General features: G+C 36.2%; 1 protein-coding gene across 7 annotated transcripts in view; it reads left to right on the forward strand.

Moving 5' to 3' along the window:
• LOC125665466 (protein boule-like) overlaps positions 1–22,451 on the forward strand; it is a 53,099-nt gene extending 30,648 nt beyond the window's left edge. For 2 of the 7 annotated variants that reach the window (XM_048898103.2, XM_048898102.2), the window contains exons 7-12: positions 3,394–3,423; positions 5,827–5,951; positions 10,069–10,140; positions 13,324–13,377; positions 14,140–14,292; positions 17,716–22,451. In XM_048898103.2, the coding sequence (XP_048754060.2) occupies positions 3,394–3,423; positions 5,827–5,951; positions 10,069–10,140; positions 13,324–13,377; positions 14,140–14,292; positions 17,716–18,303 (1,022 nt within the window). In that variant the 3' untranslated portion in view covers positions 18,304–22,451. Of the gene's footprint in view, positions 1–3,393; positions 3,424–5,826; positions 5,952–10,068; positions 10,141–13,323; positions 13,378–14,139; positions 14,293–15,142 lie in introns of all 7 variants that reach the window. The other 5 variants (XM_048898104.2, XM_048898105.2, XR_008799430.1 and 2 more) reach the window with 4 other exon arrangements.
• Positions 22,452–26,676: the final 4,225 nt, after the last annotated feature.

The raw sequence follows: 26,676 nt of genomic DNA on the forward strand, positions 1-26,676 counted from the left end.
GAATTTTATGGCTTATCATTTATAGATATATTTTAAATTGTTATTTCAAATACCGAGAGGTTTAGAATCATCAAATCTTGTAAGTTGATGCATCTTGAGACCTTGAAACATATTTATAAAAAAAGTAGGTCACAGTGACCTACTTTTTGAATTTTGCAGATATTCAAATTTCACATTTTCAATTTTAGATGCATATTTTGGGCACTGTAAAACCTAGGATCATCAAACTTTGTCAGTTGATGCGTCTTCAGTCTTCGGTTTGTGTCGACCATAAAGTAGGTCACCGTGACCTACTTTTGGTATTTGACAGCTAAATTACTATATTTCAGACACTATTTGACCTACAATCATCAAACTTTGTCAGTTGATGCACCTTGAGTCTTCGGAGAGTATCGACCAAAAAGTAGGTCACTGTGACCTACTTTTGGCATTTGACAGTTATATTTATATATTTCAGTCACTAATTGACCTACAATCATCAAACTTTGACAGTTGATGCATCTTGAGTCAACGGAGTGTGTCGACCAAAAAGTAGGTCACCGTGACCTACTTTTGGTATTTGACAGCTAAATTACTATATTTCAGACACTATTTGACCTACAATCATCAAACTTTGTCAGTTGATGCACCTTGAGTCTTCGGAGTGTATCGACCAAAAAGTAGGTCACTGTGACCTACTTTTGGCATTTGACAGTTATATTTATATATTTCAGTCACTAATTGACCTACAATCATCAAACTTTGACAGTTGATGCATCTTGAGTCAACGGAGTGTGTCGACCAAAAAGTAGGTCACCTTGACCTACTTTTGGAATTTGACGGCTATATTTATATATTTCAGATACTATTTGACCTACAGTCATCAAACTTTGTCAGTTGATGGGTCTTGCATGTTCGAAAGGTGTTGACGAAAAAGTAGGTCACCTTGACCTACTTTTGGAATTTGACGGCTATATTTATATATTTCAGATACTATTTGACCTACAGTCATCAAACTTTGTCAGTTGATGGGTCTTGCATGTTCGGAGTTCGCTGACCAAAAAGTAGGTCACCATGACCTACGATTGGAATTTGACAGCTATATTTCAATATTCAGATACTAATTGGCTTAAAATCATCAAACTTTGTCAGTTGATATTTCTTGGGTTCTCAAAATGTGTAAACCAAAAAGTAGGTCACATTGACCTACTTTTTTTGAATTCTTATGATTTAACTAAAGATTTAGAATACTAAGAGGCTAAGAATAGAAATGGTGGGGTTGTACAATTTATCAGAAGAGCGATTCTAGGCCCTTGGGCCTCTTGTTAATACCATTATACAAGGTGAAGGTTAAAACATTAAGCCATTCCAAAGGTGTAGAAGTGTTGTATTGTTAATCTGTCGTAAGTAACCAGTTTACAGATTGCAGCTTATGTAGATCACAAGATAAAGCTTTTGTTGTGTATACCTTTTCCTCTGAGATTTTATACAGTATATGCACTGGTATTAAACTGATGATAGTAACGATCGTTACTATCATCCCAAGATGGCGGAAGGAAATTCCGGAAAGACCACGTTTACTTATATCTATTTGTATTGTTTATTTGCGAATGATATGTAGGTAAGATATATCATCCACTAGCAACAATTATGATCAGGTGTTATTTTATCTTTTATACGGCTCATATGAACAGAAAATTCGTCGTTGAAAAAACGAGGATGATAGTAACGAAAGTTCTTGCGTTACTATCATCATTCATTTCGTTACTATCATCCTCGCTGCTTTTTCAACGACGAATTTTCTGTTCATATGAGCCGTATAAAAGATAAAATAACACCTGATCGTAATTGTTGCTAGTGTATGATATATCTTACCTACATATCATTCGCAAATAAACAATACAAATAGATATAATAAGTAAACGTGGTCTTTCCGGAATTTCCTTCCGCCATCTTGGAATGATAGTAACGATCGTTACCATCATCAGTTTAATACCAGTGATATGGGAAGATGCGTGATTAAATTCTCTTCCATTTGGATGGTTTACATATCACTGAAGATGTTGATAACACGTGTACCTAATTTTACTGGATTTGTGTGGATACTCGACATTCGGGTGTTGTTGAATGTGAATGAATGTTGAAACATTTGTATGTGACTAGAGCCCATTTGGATGGAATGTTTGCAGGGTTTTGGATTGAAAACAGCAAGTGTAGGATACATGGCCTATTTACCAGAAAAATGACGGCCCATTTTGTCCCAACAACGCCCATATTATAGGTCAACTAATTTACACCAATGTTTAGATTACGAGTTTATCATTGCATATTTTGTAATGAAAATGTGAAATAGGTAGATTGGTTGACTGGTTTAGTAAGCCTATGTGCACAGCTGTTGTGTTAAAGAGCATAGCCATCATAACACTGTTACAAAGTATTAAAGACACCTGCATGATGGAAAGGTCCAAACCCACTGATGTAGACAACTCCACAATCCACCAATATTCTGCCAAAAGTGTGAAGCTACAAATAGTCTACTTTCGCCAGTTCATTAATTTTAGACAGGTTCCTGCTGCTTGTGGTGGACGCGGTATTCTGCGGTGCATTGAGGTGTTGTTGACTTTTTCAGGTGTGGCTGGATGAGGTAGATACACATCTTGTTGTTGTTGACTTTTTCAGGTGTGACTGGATGAGGTAGATACAAAGTCTTGTTATTCGGCCTGTCAACGTGTTCCATGTTTATTGTTCTGTATTTTGGCACTATTGTTATTTCAGCATGACGGGTGCACAAGCAGGATAAACTTTTTAAATAGTGTTTTAGTGTTTAATGTGTGGGTTTTCCCCAGAGTTTGAAATTTGACTGGTACCAAAAATGAGCATTAAAAAATAATTTTGATGGAGCTTTTAGAAATCTCTGCTCTGTAAAATCACAAGTTTTTTTTTTTTTTAATTATTGCATTATTGTTCGGACAGTGGCCAAAATTTATGGAACCATATTTTTCTTACAAGAGAATGTGCATTGTATGTCTAACCCTGTAATTCTGCAGCCTTTGGGGGAAATTCTTTGTAGTTGTGGATAACGATGATTTACATTTTTGTCATTAAATTTTGTGCATTTTTCAGTTGAACTACATAGCATTGATAATTCCTGACCTTGTTTCAGAACTTAACTGTACAATTATCTAAATAATTCAAGAGCATGTGGCAGTCTTTCTCAAAATATTTCTTTTTTTTCCCCTGACAACTTGTACACTGTCAAAATGTTAATGTGAAATGAGATTCTAATGGCTACCAGGGCCTTACTGCGAGATCTTGTTTTTATTAGATATTTTTGTTGAATGATTTTTGAAAAAGGCTGTTTAAAATGTAGTTATGACTAATGCCTTTTCATTAAAGCAAGACTGTTTCTTTCAGGCGTGGAATCCCTGACTTCCGATACATTAGGTACAAGTTTTGTTTTATTCGACTTGAGTGCATGGGCTGGTGTGGCTTAACAAACTAAGGTTGCACATATTTTAAACTTGGTTGTACTATCATCTGACAGAGATGAAATATGTCAATTTAATGCAGGCAGTTTTGTGAATGTAGCCTCTGCTTTCAGCTGATGAAGGAACTGTTTGTTTTGTTTTACTCCATCTTAAAATTTTCCTATGGTGTATAATTAATACCAAGTCTTAATAACTGATCGAACTACAGATTATATTTAATTTTGATGGTTTTGGGAAATGGTTTTAATCTTGACTGACAGTCCAAGCAGGTTGCAAAATATTTTGCACACAAAGTTCACATACGACTTGAAAATGTGGAGTGAACATGGCCAAGGTCACAGAGGTAAAAACTGAGTCCTACTGTAAAGAAAGAAGGAGGGGGGAGTTGACAATTTACAGCTTCACATCATGTAACTTTTGTTATTAGCTATTGCAGCTCTTTGCATTATATTTTTGGTATTTTGTTAGAATAATTGCCCTTTCAGTTTTCTTATTGAAAACTGTCCTTACTAAGGGACGTAAATCTACTTAATTTACGTGTGTGTATATATTTAGACAGGTCCTCTTGTCTAAATGTTACTGAGACTTTGGCCATTTAGCTGTACTTTTGTTTGGAGCATTTAAACCTTACTTTGTTTTTAAAGTAACATGTAATTTACTTTCTGAATTTTTCTCTTTCCTTCAAACAAGCTTCTTTGTACATGGCCCCCGGTATACCGTATAGCAGGCTTTTTCCGCGGGTTTAAAATTTGGCGATTTACTTGCTCAAAGGTATGCTAATAATTTTAGCGGAATAAATTTTGGCAGACAGGGAAGTTTTCTCTTTTTCAAATACTGAAGCCACAATTCAGTGCATATTTAGCGATCAAAATTTTTGGTGAAAAGCTCTCTAACCACAAAAATAAGCCAAAATTATAACACGGCGGAAAAAACCCGCTACACGGTATTATTAATCCATGATTCCATGTCACCCTGAAATAACCCCATTTTAGTAAAACGTGCATGAGAACCATGTAATTGCAAGTAAGTAAGCAGTCCTTGTTACTGTGGGTTTTACGCATTTAGTACGTGTATATATATACAAATGTAAGCTAGATTGTGAATGACTGGTGCATATGATAAAGTAAGAGGTGGTGATACAGTATGTGGTTGGATAATGTGCACATTGCCACTAACTAGAATAATTGCAGAGAACAATACTAATACAACATTGGAATTTGAAAAGCATGCTCTTGTACACTGAACTAGCATCTGTACTTACATTTGTATTAGAAAGTGATAGCTAGAAGAGGTGGGTAAGATTATGCAAGCCAATTTTCTTTTTTATTTTGGCCAGTTCTATAAAACAAGAAAATTAGTGACCAAATAAAAGTGGCAAAATATGGGTGCCTGTATAAATATTTAATGCACCAGTGATTAGTTTCAAAGAGAGATTTTGCTCTGGGAGTATCTCTGAAATTTGTAACTTTGGTATTCAGGTAAATTGAAACTTCTTGCATACCTCAGAAGGGGTCCAGAAAAGAAGTGCCAACAGAAAAAGTTACCAACACCAGTTTAGAGCACAATGATATAGAGTGAGGAAGCTACCAGCTCAGAGCACAATGATAGCTCAGAGCACAATGATAGAGAGATTGAGGGAACTACCAGATTGGAGCACAATGATAGAGGGAGATTTTTAACTGGCATGATCTCGATGTGGGCCTGTAAAGTTGGGAAGATTGGGGACCCATTTTTTTATTCTCTCCTTGAGAGTTATTTTGTTTCTTGTACATTAGGGAAAGCTTTGCATGAAGAAATGTTTATATGGTTTGATGAAATTGGAGGAAGGGGGGGGGGGGTGCCTTGAGGTGTATTACATGGTGACAGTCCTTACAGAGCTTGTAACGCTGGAGGATTGTCAGGGTCAGTAATGATATTATAATAAATGAATTAAGATGAACACAGTGATGTGATCTGTTTATTTATAGTAACTCTTCACCTGTGGCTGTTGCATGGATTTAGTAAATCCACTCTCTCAACAACACTTAGGGTTTGTATTTGCCCAACTCTCTTATTTTGTATTGCTTATAGGAGTTATGAGATTGATCACTGTTCTTTATCTTCACCTTTCCCCTGAAACTTGGAAAAATTGAGTCATCCAAAATTTTGAAAAGGCTTTTGCATTTGTGCTCCCAAGACATGCCACCAAAACAGCTAAAATTAATAGCGGGTCATATTTTCTTGTTTTATGGTGCTTTGCATTGATTCTGGAGTCCTGTGTATTAACACTAATGATAAAAATTTCGATTGGTGTATATGAAGTATAAAACATTGGAGAATGCTTTTCAAGTACTTGTAAACATGTTGAACTGTGTTGTAGATGCGGCTATTCCTGCAGGAACAATGCTGTTGGCCAATGGAGTACCTTACACGTACCAAAATGGGATGGCAATATTCCATGCTCCTGAAGGAGGCTATCCTATAGCCCAGCCACAGATGAATTCTGTAAGTCTTCAGCAAAGTGACTCTCTTGGAGGATGTTATACATATTGCTTGATATTCACATTCTGTTCAGTAGACCACATGGAGAACCTTTTTATCAGTAGTCAAAACTAGTCATCAAATTATATGCACCAACCATTATTATTACCTAATCTACTATATGAATTTATATTGCATTTTTTTTTTTGTCTGTTTTCCAACTATAACCAGCAGAGAAAGGTACACAAAATGAGCAGGGTTGAAACAGTTCATCACCTGACCTACTATTACCCGATCATGTGACAAACTGTTTCCCAGTCACCTGACAAACTGTTTCCTAGTCAGTTGACAAACTATTGCCTGATTAGCAGATTAGATGATAAAACAATTATTTCATGCCTATTTAGGAAACAGTCAAAAGTATTGCCCCCCTGTAGTAGCGAAGACCCGGGAAACTGTTGTCCTCGGCCTTTGGCCTCTGACAACAGTTTCCTGGGTCTTTGCCACTACCACGGAACAATAGTTTTGACTCTTTCCCAAATAGACATGAAATAATTGTGTACTATTACAGTTATGACTGAAGAAACTTTACCTGATGGCCATCACATATTACTGACAAGTACATTTAAATTCTGCATGGACCAGACTATTGGTCAAAGGAAATCTTATGATTTTAAATCAAATCTGATTTGATGTAGGATCCTCAATACTGCTTACATGTATTTGATTTCCATCAATTTTTAGCTCACCCAAGCTCAAGTGAACTTTTATGATCGCCTGTTGTCTGTCTGTAAACTTTTCACATTCTCAACTTCTTCTACAGAACCACTGGGCTAATTTCAAGCAAACTTGGCAAAAAGCATCCTTGGGTGAAGGGCGTTCAAGTTTGTTCAAATGAAGGGCCATGTCCCCTTCATAATCCCAAAAATGCAAAAATAGGGTGGGGTCATTTAAAATTTTTCTCCAAAACCACTGGACCAGAAGAGCTGAAATTTACATGAAAGCTTCCTGACATTGTGCAGATTAAAGTTCGTTAATAAGGCTCAAAATTGACATATGCCCGTCAGTCTGTGACTGGTTAAGTCTGGCAGACTGACTGACATTTGTTTTAGTCAGTCGGATGGGACGGTTAATTTTCTAAAGCATCATTTTGGAAAATATGCTTTTATGAAATTTTATACACACGTTTGGCATGTTTCGATCTGTAGATATCAGATCAATCTGATTCGTAAATATAAATCCCACATTTAAGTGTTACAATATTGTCTGAGGCATATTGAGTGGGGGATTACTGGAATCGGGCTGTCCGTCTGTAGACGCAATGGTTTCCGGGCTCTAAAGCATTATCCTTTCCACCTACTGTCACCATATCATATATATGGACTACCCATGGGATGAAGATGTTCCCTATCGATTTTGGGGTCCAAAGGTCAAGCGCACTGGACATCGAAGTAGCAATATGGTTTCCGGGCTCTAAAGCGTTATCCTTTCCACCTACAGTCACCATATCATACATATGGACTACCCATGGGATGAAGATGTTCCCTATCGATTTTAAGGTCAAAGGTGAAGCGCACTGGACATCGAAGTAGCAATATGGTTTCCATTTAAATTCTTTAATGGCTTTTTTCATCGCATGGAGATGCTGTGTTCCTAGATACCTTTTGGATCATAATACTGAAGTTTTACCTATTACCAACACTCTTTGGGAGATTGGGGTAAGCGGGGGGTATTCTTAGCGAGCATTGCTCACAGTACCTCTTGTTAAATTCGGGTTTGCGTATTTTGGTTCGGGTTTGTATAGCTATTTTGAAAATTAATATACAAGTTAAAATCAAAAACTTTAATTGTATTTTGTCACAATAATTACTCGTGGACGTGGACTCTGGTTTAGACTCGACATCCATGGTACTAGAAACAGCATTGTCACTTCTACTCGTTTCCATTCCATGCTTTCAATGTTTTGTCATTGACTATGTTGATCCTGTGGCGTATTTTAAATGTGTCTGACATATCTTAGATACTTTCATTGTTTTGTCCACAATGGCGTCATTTAACAATTGATCAAAATACAGCCACGTGAGGATTTTGACGCCTTTTTTCTAAAACGGATTTCTAATAATGATTCTATCGTAAAAACCGGACCCGAACCGAAATACGGAAAAATGGAACCGAACCCGACCCAAACACCACGACCCGCGGTTTTCAGTTATTTCGGATACCTGTTGCAGACCTACAAAGAAAGTATGCCACAGCCTGGTGATAGCTGATACTACCAAAGTTGTACAATTTATGGCATAAGAAAAACTCCCTATGTAAGCAATTTTACAGGCGTATTATGTACCATTTGCGGTACTCTCGGATTCTTTTTAGAGTCTGTAGGGGCCCAAAATAAGGTCCTATTCCCAATGCTAAAAAGTAGGTATTTTCCCCAATTTTTATTTTCAAATTTCCAAACAATGAAAACAAATCAAAGCAGGATAGCCTTATTGTTCATAAATCATCAAAAGCCCATAAATCATAATTTTTGCTTCAAAATTGTAAGTAAACCTAGTTTTTGGCCTCTACTTACTTATATGAGATAAGCTTTGACCGAAATGCAAGGCAAAAGGAGTTTAATTATTCCTGAGTGCACTGGTTTGGTTTTTCCAATTTCTTTTATCCATGGAACATTTTTCTCAATTTCATCGAAATGCCACTATTTTGGTAAGGCCTTGAAATTAAGACCTTAGAAAAACCTGACTCTTGTTATTTGATAATTGAGCCTAGCTATAAGTTAGGCCAATTCAACTTAATTGATAGATTATCATCCCCGCCCGCCCTTCAAAAATTGGCCCGCCCCAAAAATTTTTATTTTGCGAAACTTGCGATTTCCGGAATATTTTCATGTCCGACTCCGATATTTACACTTCTTGTTTACACTTCCGGTATAGCAACGTGAAAAGCCAAGTGAAGAAAATATATCTATATGGTTTGTTAATTTCTCGCGTTCTTACAGGCGTAAATCTTGAAGAAGTTAGGTATATTTCTGTTTGAAATTAAAGCTTAACCTAGAATTCGTCTGAAAATAGCATAGATTGATATCCACCTGACATTAAATGATGCGCATCTGTTGAAAAAAAAAAATCGTTTGTCTTTAATATTTTTCTCAGAAAATAAAAATAAAAAAAATATAATCCTCCCACCCGCCCCATACTTTTTGCTGACCCTGGATGATAATATACTAATTAAGTTGAATTGGCCTTACAGTTATACATAAACTAAAGGTCCCAACACCACAGGCCCAAAATCTTCAGTGGACATTCTCAAACTCGGATGGACCTTTCAGAAATGTCTGTATTAGTAGCAGTCATGACTTTCATATTTTCATTGATTTGATAGATATTTATTGATAGATAAATTAAAGTAACTCTGTCCTCCAGTGACATCATAGGTTTTTTGAAAAAATAACTTTGTTAAACTTTTGATTGAAATATGTCTTATGTAGGAATTTGTTAACACGGATGCATGCACACAAACACACTCTCACACCAAAATGCGCTATAATCACGAGAGATGCATGTATTGACTAAAATCATGACTATTTGATATTTACAGCCTTCCCTGTCAGCGCTATATTCATGGGAGATGCATGTATTGATTGAAATCATGACTTGTTTGATATTTACAGCCTTCCCTGTCAGCGCTATAATCATGGGAGATGCATGTATTGACTGAAATCATGACTATTTGATATTTACAGCCTTCCCTGTCGGGGCTAAAATCACGGGGAAATGCATGTATTGACTGAAATCATGACTTTAGCTCACCTGAGCCAGAGGCTTAAGTGAACTTTTCTGATTAAAATTTATCGGCGTCGTTGTAAACTTTACACATTTTCATCTTCTTCTCCAGAACCACTGGGTCAATTTCAACCAAACTTGGCCAAAAGCATCCTTGGCTTTACCGTATTTGATATTTACAGGCTTCCCTGTCGGCGCTATAATCACAACTTATTTGATATTTACAGGCTTCCCTGTCAGCGCTATAATCACGACTTGTTTGATATTTACAGGCTTCCCTGTCAGTGCTATAATCACGTCTTGTTTGATATTTATAGGCTTCACTGTCAGCTATGATGGTTACTATTTGATATTTACAGGCTTCCCTGTCAGCTATGATGGTTCCCCAGACACCAACCATGTACCTTGCTCCTCAGTATACATATCCACCTGTGAGTATCCTTAGATGCCAAAAAAAAAAAAATAAACAAGATGTGTTTGTGAAACACAAATGCCCCCGATAATGGCCAATTCCGAAGATGGCCAAGGTCATAAGGGCAAATATCTTGGTACCAGTAGAAAGATCTTGTCAAAAGAAATGCTCATGTACAATATGAAAGCTCTAATATTTACCATTTAGAAGTTATGACCAATGTAAAATTTTTTATTAAAAGTAGGTCAAATATCAAGGTCAAAAGGTTCAATACCAACGGAAAGGTCTTGTAACAAGGAATAATCATGTGAAATATCAAAGCTCTATCACTTACTGTTCAAAAGTTATTAGCAAGGTTAAAGTTTTCAAAAAGTAGGTCAAATTCCAAGGTCAACGTCACAGGGTCAAAAATGTTGGTACCCACGGAAAGGTCTTGTCACAAAGAATACTCATGTGAAATATCAAAGCTCTATTACTTATTGTTCAAAAGTTATTAGCAAGGTTAAAGTTTTCAAAAAAAGTAGGTCAAACTCCAAGGTCAAGGTCACGATGTCAAAAATGTTGGTACCTACGGAAAGGTTTTGTCACAAGGAATACTCATGTGAAATATCAAGGCTCTATCACTTATTGTTCAAAAGTTATTAGCAAGGTTAAAGTTTCAGACAGACAGGACAAAAACAATATGCCCCTTCGATCTGGGGGGCATAAAAATTGTATGGTACTGGTTTCCTCAACCTACCCTGTTTCAATCCCCGCCTAATTTTTGAATTTTTGAAGATAGGGAACTAATGATCGTAACTGAATTACCTACCCGTAGCTACCTCAAAATGTTGATTTAAGAAGTTGAAAAGTTTGGATGGCATTGTTTTGAGTGACATTTACACAATATTTTAGTATGGCAGTGTGCATGTTCCTCATTTATTGGAAGATAATCCACTGGAAATACACACTTTTTCAATATCTTGTTTATCTCTCTCTCTCTCTCTCTCTCTCTCTCTCTCTCTCTCTCTCTCTCTCCCCCCCCCCCCCCCCATCCCATGTAATAAGAACCATACACTTAATTTTTATTTGACATTAGGCCAAAATAAAAAATATGTTTGTTTCCGGTCACCCGACCGACCCTATATATTTTTTTTTCAATTTTCCGATTTCAATTTATCGATGTACGAACTATTACCCGAAATCATTTTGGTACGAGTTAACAATACCGACGACAACAATGGCGGCACATCTATTAGAAGCTGCTTCGGTGTCGGCAATAAAGTTACCTAAATGCCAGTATCAGAACCCCAATTATATTATGACAACTGTCTTGCACAAATTGATATTAAGCGACCTATTCAAGGCGCAGATTTTAAGGTGGACAGTCGTGCGGACGTGAAGTGAGGGCTAGCACCAAAGGAGACCCTGTTCGTAGACGAACGTTTTTATTCTTTATCTCACACTTGGATCCAGTAGCAGTTCCTGCGACATATGAAGAAAATTTAATGATCCTTCACTCTTTTGAACCTAAAACGTCCGTGCATTGCGGGATTTTTTAGGGTCTGTAGACAAGGATTTATCAGTACCTTCTCACGGCCCCCTTCCCAATCGAAAGTAGGCTCAAATTTTCCCAATTTGCGGGTAAAACTTCCCAAAAATAAAATTTTGAAAAAATTGTGTTGTTTTTTAATCGCAAATCGTGCATTCTGTTTCCTGGAACTTCTTTGCATTGTTCATGTCTCTACTGCCTCTGTAGAGAGAGGCTTTTCCTCAATGAATATTATTTGCACTCCATGCATTAATAGACTTGTAAACACATATATTTGGACAGTATTATTAGAATTTACTGATGCGGTCTGACCATGTTAACACTGTGTTGTGTTTCTGTAAAAATTAAAGGTTATGTTGGAATTTAATATATTTTCCCAATTTCAGCAAATTGTCGATTAAATTTTCCCAATAATGAAAAAATGGCGTTTCCCAAAATAGGCTGATAAATCCCTGGTAGAGTGCCGAAATTTGGCCACATTCCTAATCATGGGCAGTGCTGAAAAGTAGATGTTTTCCCCAAAATGATGCCAAAAAATTCCCAAATTGGATGGTTTGATGAGAATATACCATGAGGGGCCATCCAACCTCTGTCACTCTGTTGCAAAACATTTGTGACAGTTTTTTCTTTGCTAAAGACCGGAAATGAAAGCTTGTTTTAGCCAGCCACATTGATAATGAAATATCAAATGGTTAACTTTTTGCTTGTTTTTCTTATTCATTTGTATAAAACAAATTTCCCAATTTCAATCAAATATCGCTATTTTCCCCAAACTTGAAGACCCTGGCCCCTGGATTCAAGGCGTAAAAGATCCCTTCACTGGTAACTTGTACAGAGTGTTCAAAGCCACGAATCATTTATTCAAAAACGAAATTAACTGAACGCCTAAACTATGTTTATATATTACTTGTAGTATGTCAAAGCATGTAAGTAATTATTAAAAACTATTCGGTGGAAGTATAGGACTTCCACGAGAATATGTACATGTACAAAGTCACTCAAACCAAGTGCAAGGGTAGTCTTTAGCCTAATAAACATTGTATAAACTATATACTATACAATGTTTTTTGTCAAATGTATTGTGTATGTTGTGAAATATTGTGTTTTGGGTAGAAGTAGCTGACACATTGATTACAAACAAATGACAATGTTTATGAATAATAAACTATTTATCATAATCTGTACCACCTTTAAAAATGCGTACGGTTTCTGCTTCATATATGATGTCTGACAATTTTAATATGCTAAGACATTTATTGTAAATGTATATCTAAACTCAATCAGATACTGTGCATATTGTCAATTAAACATTGTGCTCTGAACCAATTTTTTTTTATCCATTAAACAACTTTAACTATCAAATTTTCATTGAAGGTACATATTTATTTGAAAAAAAAAAATATTGAAAAATAAAATAAAAAGCCTACCTACCAACCCTTTTTTGAAATCGGAGGCGACCTGAAACAATCATATTATTTTTTTTGGCCTTAACCACAAATGCATAGAGAGTTCTGGTGAGATTTCTTTCTTTGGCGTTGCCATAGCTTATGATTATGCAAAAAAAAAAAAAAAAAAAAATCTACGTGTTGCTTTGAACACACCTAAAACTCGTGCTGTGCGCTATATGCTCTTGTATTTCATTGTGGATCTGTATAGAGTTGTTTTTTGTAGACTACTCCACAGTGGAGCTCACCTGGTGGACAGTGGAGATGGACGGCACCTCAGGTAATACGCTGAATCAGAACTTTTTTGATTAAGGTGCTCTAGTACAGAGGGTTCCACTTAATCTATTATCGCACATTTGTGTATTTCTGTCCATCTAATATCACCGTACCGAACCATTTTCTATATCATCCTTTGTATTTCCTTCTGATATTCTGAGACGCAAAATTTTAAATATCGGCTCTTTTGATATTAGGAGAGTGCTATAATATGTACACAAACAATCTCTATCTTAACAACTTCATCCCATAATTCATTGTACAGTCAAAACTGCCATAGCGACCCACTGTATTAAGCGACTCACTGTTTTATGTGACCGTAAAAATTCCCCCCCCCCCCCCCCCCCCCCCCCGAATGTTACCTTATCTATTTTACCTGTATTAAACAACCACCTGTCTGACGCAACCAATGACCATGATTTTTACAACCTTTTCATGTAATTTCACAAAATTTTACCTTTATTTAATGACTGTATATTTTTCAATTACAACGCTATTCCTACTTTTGATTTCGGTTGAGCATGACTATTAACGGAACCCTAACACTTTCGTTTAAAATGCACAGGTAATAGTTAGGCGGTGATATTGTTTAGTCGGCCCTCTGAATCAATTATTATACCCAAACTGTCAACATGTTGGGTCGTGTGTGGTTATTTGGTCGTAAACTCGAGATAGGACTATTGAATACAGTTGTGTGATTTGGTCCATCTTTTCTGTAGGATCATTGAATACAAATGCATAATTTGGTCCGTCTTTTCTGATACAGAGTCCCCAGCAAGCAGTTACTGGATCTCCAGGCTATGTGTATGCCACCACCATGCATGGCTCCCCAGAACTAATGTATGCCCAGGCCCCTCATGGCTACCCTGCAGATCATGGGGACCCATCCCTGATGTCTGACGGCCAGCAAACTATGGAGGTAATCACCCCATATATGTAAACAAACAGCGGCAAATGTCATGTTGCTAAAGTCGACAAACTTGAGCCAAAGTTGATCAAAGGACATTGCATTTTGTATTGGTGGAGAGGGTTTTTGCCTTTGAGTGCAGAGTTGGGAGAAGTTTTCAACATCTATGGAAACTTTGCAGTTTGATTTGATGTCATTGTTGATGATGGAAAAGAGATCGGCCTATTGTTGTGTTTCATATTTCCAAAGTTGACTTTCTTGTGAGGCTTTGTAGATCCCTGGGTTGACAGTATATTATGGGAGAAGGGAATTCAGCCCCCTTAACAGAGCACTGATCATTCCATTTCTTGTGATTTATGTAGGTTTTTTTGTAATGATTTTTGTTTTTACATGAGTGAGTGCTGTTAAAATAGCGGACTATATAGATTAGTGCTAGTGATATAAATATTTCTATGGTGTAAACCACCTGAATCGTAACCTATTATATCAATGAAAAAGTACCAGTTCACAGTTTAGTGTGTCTCTGGCAGAGGGCATATTTTTATTTACTCTATTCTAACTAGCAATTATCTCTGTTAATTAGTCGATATTTTCAGCTGACATAATGATCTTGACAAGTGTGATGTAGTGGAAGCTCGCATGATTATTAGAAGTAACACCGGGTTCATATATATACATCATCATGATTAACAGTCTATTAATTAGAATATTTTGCATCATATACTAATCACCAGTGGCAATTCTCGTGTTGAATAGTCATCTTTTTTTTCATTGGTTTGATTCTAATAAAGCTTGCGCTGACACAGCTGCTAGTGTAGAGATTAGAGAACGTTTGACTAGGAGTATTGAGATTATTTTGTAGATCGAAGAATCCGCCTCATCCAACTACCTGCTGGCCTATCCATCTGCATCCCTGCCAGCTTCGGCTCTAACCTATCGCATTGTTACCCCTTCTGCTGCTGTCATTAAGAAGTAATTCCCCACCCACTCAACCAGCTCAAAGACATTCTCACCATGTCTGCATGCTGTCTACTGGAAGTTTTGCCTTGATAAACTTTTTGTGGAAGGGCTATTTTTTTCTTTGAAGCATGCTGTAGAAAATTTAGGAGTCATGTGAAGTGTTTGCAGTAAATTTTGGTATTAGATAAAAGTTGGAGTGAAAAGAAGAGACAAAATTGAAATTTTGAGAGAAAAAACTTGGAAGTGACAATTTTGTGAAGATCATTTTGCTTGTTAGATAATCTTATTGTGTTATAATCATGGAATTTTTAAAAGGAAAAATGACAAGTTTTAGGGTGTGGACCAGCTGGCTTGGATAGTTTATGATAATGCATCTTGTTTTTATTATTAAAATCGAGAGAAAATCATGATTTTAATGCATGTAACAAAACATCAATTTTTATTGGGCATTTTTTGGTATATAATGAATATTGCATTGTGTGTTTTCATTACCAGTATATGTTTTGGTTTAGGCAGACCCTGCTGACAAATTAACGCATACCATTTTGTTTAAGGAACCATGTCATTGAGATATAGATCAGTTTGCTATTAACCCCTCCAAACGAAATGGTCGTTAAAGGGAATACATTGAATGAAACATAAAATTACTAATTTTTCGTGCAGAAAAAAAAAAGGGTGGGGGAGTACTTTAGAGTACTTTATCCCATGATACAGAACAAAGTTTTCGAGGGATTTGCATTTCCTTTCGTTAATGGTAGGTAATGTACACAGCCTTGTTTTCATTGCTGTTTAATCTTTGGTGAGAAATTGTAAAGTGAGAAAGCAGTGTTCATCCCCCCATAACCTCAGCTAAAGCTCTCTAATTTCTTAGTGTGTGAAATTCTTCTTGGGCACGGATCTCTCGCAGCACATATCGCCTGATAGGCAGAGCTTTTTTGATCAAATTGTGGGTTGTCATCATTAATTTTCACATTTTCCAACTGCTTCATCGGAACCAGGACCATGTTTCTTTGAAACATTGCGCAAAGTACCCTTTGTTAAATAGAATTCACCATAGATACCCCACAATAATACATGCATTTTGTGAGGAATTTAGGACATTAAGAGTTCTGGTGGAATTTGTATGTTGACTTGAAAATGAATGATTTTAAGTTGGCTTAAGAAGGTAAGCACTGGCATTGAGCAACACAAAGTTGATGTATATGTTGTATATAATATTTGCACTATACAAGGCACAGTAACATATATATACATATATATACATGTATATATGAATAATTTTGCTCAAGGTCTGCACTTCCATTTTCTTGCTAAAAAAAAACTAACATGAAAGTTGAAACTTGGTATTTTTGTTGTTGAAATTGCAAAATTGTTGATGTATTGAATCATGTTGTTCTCAAATGGCAAATGAGCATTTTATGTGAATTTACAACACTTTTAAAGTTATATTTTCTTGAACTATAGAAAAAAAATTAGTTTGAGATTTCATATGTTTATTAAGTATGGAAGTAATTGTCCATTTTGTTTAAACCATGACGACACTGCCAACCTCGGACACAATAGGAATTTTCAGTTTTACATAGAAATATTTGATGGCACTATTTGTTAAATTTATTTGCAAGTGTCCTAATCCTCATATAGTGTTTAGGGCTGGAAACAACCCCCCCCCCCCCCAACAACCAACAATGTATGAGACTTGATCCATTTATCAGCAAGGTGACTTGGATGAGCATTGTGGTCCATGGGCCTTTTGTTGTGTAAACTTGTCCACAGAAAAAAAACTACACTATTGGGACCCCAAAATACTAATGTCCTAGGCATAGGTGATGTGACAATGAAAACCATTTTAAATGAGTGTATAGTTAAATTGATACCCTGCTTACTGTCAGAATCGAGTGGAGTGTTGCTAAGTGGCATCTTCTTACTCCGTTCCTTCATCACACTTGTTGAGTTAGTTATGAATTGCTGAAGTTTTGTTGCACCTTTGAATCAAATGCACTGAATATGTTTCTGAGAATTGCTCTTTTAATTGATATTATTTCATTACTGTTTGTTGCAGTTAACATCACACCCATGAACTTGCTCCTCAATTGTTGAAGATGATTTATTTAAATTCTTGATCAATAGAAATTCATCTTTAAATATTACTAAGCATAACAAATGGGAGGGAGAGTTTGTTATGAGGCATTTTTATTATTGACCTTCGGAAGTTCTTTGCATGTTCTAGTAATGTTTGTAAAACAGAAACAATTCAGATGAAACCAAATTCATAATATACATTTATCTGAGATTTCTTCAGAAAATGAAATATAATGATTTTGTGAAGATAAACTAAATGTTAAAATGATACTAAATTCATTTTGATATGTACAACATTTTCTTGTTGGCAAAAACTTGGCTAGGGAAACCCCTGGATTGTTTCGAGTTTCACGAAGTTCCATTAGTGCATGTTATAGTTGAACCCACTTATTTCAGGCAGGTTTGCTTCCAAAGCCGATCGAGCCACCCATTCTGACGGCCCACCCTTACCTCACAGAAAATGTCGCTGTCACGGATTCCACCGAAATACTGCATCCCAGCACCTCCCAGACAGGCATTGGGGCCCAAACTGGGCTTCAACCTCTGACAATGCCCATCAGCTCTGTAGGAAACCTGGGCGATTCATCTAATCCATCTACATCCCTCTCGGCTTTTACACGACCTCTGTACATGCCCAACCCCTCCCCACAATATGTTGGTGGAACATATCCACCTAGCTTAGTTCCTTATCCACCATCTGTAACAGCTGCCAATCAGGGCACCTTAACCTTCCCTTCAATATCAGCTTCTGTGGCCCCTTACCACAAGAAGGGCAGTTCTTCATCAATCCTGCGTCGCCCCTACACCAATCCTGCCCTTCTTGTCAAGCATGGTCACAAGGTTCAGCGCGTTATGATGCCCACTAAAGCAGTAACGGCTAATGGGCAGCTCACTTATTTACGCAACGAATTTGGTGCTGGGGGCGATATGTGTGCAGAGACCAAGCACACAATACTGACCCCTCCCCCCACTCCCGACGTGTAGGCACAAAGGTTTAATACCTACCCCTGCTCCCGACATATAGGCACTAAGGATTTTTTTCTTTCAGTTTTGATGCCTAGTTTGTATTTCTGTTGTTAAAACATTTTATTATCTTCTTTTTTTAAAATGTGGTTTGATTGTGAAATGATAGTTTTTGAGTATGGTGGACAAGATGCCCTTGGTGTTAGTTCACTATTCAGTCTGTTTTCTTCTGGTCAGCGTTTGTAACACACCATGGGATGTGTTGTTTGTCAGCAGGGTTTGTTGCAAGTGTGTCTTAACTGCTTTTAATGTATTTAAGAAATATAAATTGGAATCAATTTTAGTGACCGAGTAATTTGATTCATGCTGCATGTTATGACGGACATTTTTTGTTAAATAGCTGGATACATGGATTTATACGAAGTTAAGTAACGTGAAATGTAAATTTTCATCCGATGACAAGGTATCAAAAGCTTTTCTATGCATGATGAAAAAGTGCGATTTTACCAATACTATAATGATAGCGTTAGCATGGATAAAATACTTTAATAGTTGCATGTTAACATAGTGTTGCCTTGCCAAGGTCATTTGTCCCAGTTGTAGCTAGATATATTGAGAATTAGAAAGTAGATAGACGTGTATATTTTATTAAAGGCGTTTTTTCCCCCTCCATTAGCTATCGATATAAACGGATCACTTCACTAGTCTTTACACAACAAAGGAATGGGCCTATAAATCTGGGGATTAATTGTGATCATGTATAGCCATCTTGAGTGATTTTGATATTAAGCTAAACCTTTACTTTTAATTTTAATTTTGGTAAGTGCAGGTTGATTTAAAACAAACATATTCTGTTCGAGCAGCCTGTTTTCAATCCTAGTAGGTGGTAGCCCTATTTCAGCAAAACATAAAACATGGTGTTTTTTTTTTTTTTTTTTTTTTTGCAAGACCGGTTTCTTGTACACGGACACGTAGTAAAGTGACTTAGAGAAAGTATTCTATATTTCCATTGTTTAAATACCGGGTCCTGCTAGTTCTGAGGTATAAAATAGCAACTGGGTGTGCATTTACTTGACATGTGAAGTAAATGTTGAAGGTCTGTCGTAATGGATATTTAGGTCTCGTATTGAGACATTTGGCACAGTATAAGATCTGCCATTGTTGTTGATTGGCCCTAAACACCTAGTTAGCTTAGGTCAAAATCGCCCTTACCTGTAGCTCTTAACATCTGCTAGCATAAGAGGGATTCTGGGAACCCCCTCCCCCTGAAAACAAGCCAATCTCAAGACCATAAACTGTGAATAGACATAGTCTAAATTTCAAATCCAGGTTTTCATAAATATAATTTTCAGTATGTGTTTGCATTTGAATTTTTTATAAACCTGCAGGTTTTTTTTTTTTTTTTTTAAAACATCTGTGCTAGACAAAATCTTCAGATATAAGTAATCAAAATTTTGACTTGTCGATTCTCAGTTGATTCTCAGTTTATGATCTTGAGGCTGGGGTGTTTGACATCACTGCATAGGCTGAATAGAGAAAAAAGTTTTTAAAGTCAGTTTTGAAAAATCTGTATATGTATCTATAAATACATGCTTCCCCAATATTTATAGACCCATTTGTTTGTTATATCCCACAGTGATTCTTTTGAGAACGTGAAACTAGATCTAGAGGTATAAAATGCTCATCGTATATTCTATCGATCAGTGTAAATCTTCCAACACTTCAAATTTAAGATGTTTTAAATTGTGAATTCCCTGTTTGTAGACTATATATTTACATATATATTATATTACTATATTATCTATTTGACCTTGTGGGTATCTGTTTGACCTTGTGGGTATTTGTTGAAAATTATATTTAGGCTGGTTTTGTTGTTGGTTTATTTACTATTTAAAGATGAGGAAATTTAGAAGTAGAAAAACCTGTTTTGATATTGTATTGTATATACAACTGTTACATCCATGTAATATACTGTTATATTTAAGTCCCCATATCTAATATTATCATTGTTTTCTCCTTTTTTTCTCTCATTACCATTCCATACTTGTTTTTGTTTGTCCGTTTTAAGAACTTTGTGTTTGTTTGGGTGTTGTTTTCTTTTATGTTTATCTTTCCATATTTTGTTGTCCAGAATATTTATCAAACTCTTATTCCTTATTTTATTTTTGGAGATCTCTAGTTAAATTGTCAACAACCATAAAATTCTTATGAAGGAATTTCTGACTACATAATGATATTTTTTATTGAAAAAGTTTGGTGTTTCCCACTCTCAAAACTTGATAAAATTCCTATAGTTGTTTTGAATATTTACATTGCAGCAAAGTTTACACATTTTCTAAGGTTGTGTGTAAAGGTGTAATATTTAGGAATAGTAGAATTTCACAGTAATCAAATTTGGAAAACTGTTGATATTGACATTTTATAGAATCTCCATATTGATTCTGAATTGTAGTGGTGTAGCATGTGCACAGATTTGTGGGTATACTTTCGACAAGTGAAGGTACACTGTAGATTGGTACCTATTAGTAATGTTGTTCTATGATACATGACATGTTTAGTATATTGATAAGATGTGCCTTATTTTTCCGTCTAAATGTGGAGATCTGTTTCTTTGTATATATAATATGAGGCGCCATGATTTGTTTACACCATGATTTGTTTAATGTACATACGCTTGCTGATTGATCAGTTGGGTGATGCTACACTAGCTGAACGATCAGTTGGGTGATGCTACTCTAGCTGAACGATCAGTCGGGTGATGCTACACTAGCTGAACGATCAGTCGGGTGATGCTACACTAGCTGAACGATCAGTCAGGTGATGCTACATCTTTAGGCTTTGGAAATACGAGTTTGTACATCAGCCAGTGTGCTGAAACTACCCTGTATTTGGTAATGGAGTACAGATTCCTGAGATTAGTACACTCTGAATTTTGTATGAAACTTGACTGTGTTCTTTTCCGTGCTGTACAAGGCAGACAGGCTCGTTTTAATGTGAGAGCAACACCATGACAGCTGGTTATCAGAGCATGGGGAAAGTCACATGTATTTTTTTGGAATCCATTCCTTCATCATAAGTGCTCCTAGAAGAGGGAGATCTCTCTTCTTTTTTTTCTCAATCGTATGTATGTTGTGTGTATGCTTGTTAGTAATAAATCAATGTTTGATTTTCTCATGCAATAGTGTGTCCTCGGTGATAACGGAAAAATGATAGATGCACACCAGAAGTGTTTTTCAATGAGTCCATTTTCGAGGTCAATGGTGAAGTAATTATGTGATGTAATGTGTATTTTCCAACTTGTAGATCAATAGAATGCAGATTTGCATGTAGCTTAAGGATGAATAGGGGTTGTGCACCTTAATAAAAGGGAAAAAAAGTGAATTTTTGAATGAAAATTGATCCCAAAAGAACGGAAATCTATAATGGGAATGCATTGATATATTAGTTTTGTAAGATAATCATTTCTTACAAGTGACAAAGACGTCCCTATTGCCTATATATTCTGCAGAATATTTTGTTAAAAGAGTAGGGTTTTTCCCTAGTAGATTGTATTCATTGATAAGATGCATTGTAGTGGTAGATTTTTAATTCCCTACACTGAGTTGGTGTCCTTGATAGTTACTTTAGTAGATTCTATTCATTGATAAGAATAAAGATGCTTGTAGTGGTAGATTTTTAAGTAACTGGCTACACTGAGTTTGTGTCCTGGATACAAAAGCTGGAAGGCACATGGAAGACATTCTGCATTTGTATTACTAAATACTGTGGCACACCGGGTCATATTAATCATTATGTATATTGTCTATGCTGATTATTATAATTGTATATTGTCTATGCTGATCATTTGTTGTGAATCTGAAGTACAGAGTGCTGTGGTTGTGACATTTCTGATATTAATACATGTACCATTGTATTTTTTTTGGTGAAACTTGGAAGCTTGTGTTCCATTGTAACTTGTGTTCATGTTGGGTGATCTGAAATGTACATTTTTTTGGTTACAGTGTACGAGTAGAAAAAAAACGCGATTTTTGCAGCCAGTTTTGTAAGGTATCTGTAAATAGTAACTTTTTTTTTTTTGAAATCAGTATTTAGTGGTCAAGAATATTGTTGCAGAGGTTTCACTGTCATGAATGCAGTTTGAATGCTGAAATAAACATTTGTACATTTTACTATTTATTACTTGGTTACTACATTTAACTTGCTTGAGCTGAAAGCTCAGATGAGCTTTTGCTGATCATGGAAGCTCAGTGGTAAAGCGTTTGCTTCGTAAGCGGGAGTTTGAGTGAGCCCCGCTCGGCATATAGACGCGAGATTCAAGGGTCTTTTGGATGTTGGCACAATAAAAAACCATCGCTGCTACAGGCCTGAGCACTAAGCATAGGTTCAAGTTTGTGGTACTTCGCCTACAGCTGGTGTCCAGGTATTGTCTCAATGGAGTGAAAAATTCTCGACGGGACATAAAAACAATCGAATTCACTTTTGATCCAAGTTTGTTGTCTCTTCGTAGAATTTTAACTATTTTGACCTCGATAAATCTAATTTTTCAGTAAACTTCGTATTTTTGACTTGTCACAACACATCCTTGGTCAAATGGGGAATTTCTCCTCCAACCAAACTTGGCATAAAGCATCTTTCAGTGAAGGGCTGTAAAGTTCAATGAAAGTCCTCTTCAAAGGGGAGGTAATCTTGAAAATGCAAAACTAGAGTGGGGTGATTTAAATCTTCACAAGAACCACTGGGTCAGAAGAGCTGAAATTTGCATGAAAGCTTCCTGATGCAGTACAGATTAAAGTTGGTCAAAATCATTACCTTTTGCAGTAGGGTGGGACCACAATAGGGATTAAAGTTTTGTATGTGAATATATAGTGGAGTCTAAATATGGGCTGAGGTGAGCGGTGTGGCCCATAGGCCTCTTGTAATTGCAAAGTGACAATGAAATATTGAATTTGTACCAAAAGAAAATATAATGTTGAATCCGCACAAAGAGTCGACAAAAAGAGTTTGTATGTCTGATCAGTTTTTGGGTCGCCTGAGTAAACTGGTGACATTGCAAAGTATTGGTTGTCGTGCATGAACAATTGAACATTTTTAACTTGTTCTTGATAACTATTATCCAATTCTTTTCAAAGGGGTATAGCGCACTTGGTAATGCAATTTCGCCTACATAAATACCCTTTTCTTGAATATCATTTTTATGCCTTGAAGATTGGGGGGCATATTGTTTTTGTCCTGTCTGTCATTCTGTCTGAAACTTTTAACCTTGCTTATAACTTTTGAACAGTAAGTGATAGAGCTTTGATATTTCACATGAGTGTTCCATGTGACAAGACCTTTCCGTGGGTACCAACATTTTTGACCATGTGACCTTGACCTTGTAGTTTGGCCTACTTTTTGAAAACTTTAACCTTGCTAATAACTTTTGAACAATAAGTGATAGAGCTTTGATATTTCACATGAGTGTTCCTTGTGACAAGACCTTTCTGTTGGTATTAAACCTTTTGACCTTGACATTTAACTTTTATTTTTTTTTTTACATTGGTCATAACTTCTAAATGGTAAATATTAGAGCTTTCATATTATGCATGAGCATTTCTTTTGACAAGATCTTTGTTTCACAAACACATCTTGTTTACAAATATTCTGCTATACAATGTCAGTTTATACTTGTGTTTACCCAAATTACTTGATAAAGATATCTATATGTTGATAGTATATTTATTTGATAAACATAAACATCACCGTGATTATATAGAGTATATAGTAAATGTAATGGGCATAAAAAATTGCAAACTGTTGCAAAAGGCCACCATAAACCAGAAATAAAACACTGAAATTGTTTTACTTGATTATGACTGTATATAAGTCCGACTGAGGAAATTTGATTTAAGGTGGCTCTCTTGTTGAAAATGGATAAAATATAAAGAAATCGTTCACAAAATTTACCTTGAGATTTAGCAGCCTGACAAACGTTAAACTTTTAAACTTACATGGCTGGGTGGCCTAGTGGTTTAGGTGCTTGGTAATCTTGCACTTAAACAATACATTCCGAGTTCAAGTCCAATATTTCCCCCCCCCCCTCCCTTTTTTTTTTGCGCTTTTCATTTTTTGGGGGTTGTTTTCTTGAGGGGTGCGTGTGTTTTAAATGTGATACATATAACAAATATTAGTCATTTTCATCATAACTTCTAATATTTGCAAGTTACGACTTGAAGAAAGGTAATTTATTCCGAGATCACTATAGGCTCTGTTTGTTTACACTATAAACATGTTCCTGTGTGCACAGGATTTTCAAACCGTAATGTGGCTGACGAAAATCTAAACAAATACTACAAGAAAAAGGACACAAATGCACAGCATGTAATAAGTAAAAATAGGTCAAGGGAGGAAAAGAACTGTTATACAGTTTGACTTCTCAAAAGAAAATATAAAAAAAAAACTCGTGTAGCAACTGTCATATGGTATTTAGGTAAAGCTAAACACTCGAATTATCAACCAAAGGCAAATGAACTGATGACATCTATTAAAGGCGCAGCAGTCATGTCCGAAAAAGACATCGAGTTAAGTAATGCCATATGTAAAAGGGTTATTGTGTAATATGAATGCACCTATGAAAATATTGTACTGTTCATCATTCCAAATAGGAAAATGGTTTAGTAATTAAAGAACGACTCGTATAAATGTCAGTAATGTTAAACAGGTGTTTTCCATTTAGATTTCTGAGTCGGCCGTTTCGTCAGCAAATGCGCTATACCTCTTTGGTATAAAGCATCTTTGGGACAGGGGGGACATAAATTGTAAATTTCAGGACTCCTGGGGCCCTAGAGGTGGGACCAAAATTGACCAATTTTCTAAAATCTCTAGAACCGCACGTTAACTAAATGCATAGTGATACAGAGCAGGAAGGTTTCCACCTAAATTGAGGTCCCATGTCATAGCAGGTGTGGCATGATAAAGATCCTTCCCTGCTCAAAGGCCGTAAGTGCCGAGCATAGGCCTAAATTTTGTAGCCCTTCACCGGCAGTGGTGATGTCTCCATATGAGTGAAATAGTTTTCCAGGGGCCGAGTTGACAAGAATGCAATGAAATATTCCTCGAGAGGGACGTTAAACAATATACAATCAATCAATCTCTAGAACTGGACATGTGTTTAAGGAAATCTAAATGCATAATGATGTAGAGCAGGAAGGCCTCTACCAAAATTGTAAATTTCATGATCCCAGGGGTAGGGGTTCTGACCCCAGGGTGGGGTCAAACTTAGTATATAGTGTATTTATGTGTAAAACACTTTTAAAAATAACACCTTCTTTAGTGCTATTGATACTAAATGGATATTTAGAAGGAGTAGGTAGTCTTGCCAAAATTGTAAATTGCATGATCCTAGCGGTAAGGGTTTGGTTTTGGGGTGGTGTCCATATTAATGATTTGAAGAACTTGGTTTATGTTTGCTGATGCTGTGTAAAATCTATTAAATGCATACTTAGGAATAGCAGAAGAGGATGTACAAAAAAGGTGAATTTTATAACCCAGGGTTTTGAATGTAGGATGGGTCCAGATTAGTCGTATCTTTTGATGTTGATGCACATATTATATGTGTAAAGTCTTTCATCAGTGTATGCACTTTTGAGGGCATTGAAGTTTTAAGAAGACATCTTGTTATATACTGTTGATGAACATTAGAATTTAGCTTAGATATTCAGAACGGGAAATTTTTTCTAGATTTCATAGCCCTTGGGAGTAGTGATACTTTTCACTAGTACTCAGGTGACCGACAAAGCATGTGGGCCTCTTGTTAAATTGAGGCAGGCTACTGACAAACAAGTTGATGTTGCAGGGGTTTCAACAGTCTCGTTTAAAGTCGGCATTCCCCAAATTCTCTTTGTTATAATGATCAAGTTTGCCAATACAACCGATCTTTTGGTCAAATGCTGTTATGTTTCAATTCTATTGTTGGGCCGATCTTGGCACACTGATTTTTACCACGGATTCCTCAATTTACCTGACCAAGATATAGCTATGGCTCATGGTGGATGTGACCTGTCGACGGGATGCTTATTCCACCCAGGTACCTAATCTTGCCTCTGGTATATATACCTTGGGGTCCTTGTTTGCCCAACACTATTTTGTATTCCATAAAGGAGTTGCAAGATTGATCACCGTTATCTTCACCTTTCCTTAACATGTTACTGTAATACATTAAGGAGACTGTCATTTGAAGAATCTGCATCAAAATTACTCCAGAATGTTTGTACAATGTAGAAGAACTAGAGAAAAATGTAATATTTTCACCTTTCATTAAATCTTCATTAAGAGACAATACAACATTGAATCCATGAAATAGTATATACTATTCAGTGGAGACTGAGGGATAATATATAAACTTTAAGAAAACAAAAT

The sequence above is a fragment of the Ostrea edulis genome, chromosome 10 (assembly GCF_947568905.1).
Source record: "Ostrea edulis chromosome 10, xbOstEdul1.1, whole genome shotgun sequence".
Classification (NCBI taxonomy): Eukaryota; Metazoa; Mollusca; class Bivalvia; order Ostreida; family Ostreidae; genus Ostrea; species Ostrea edulis.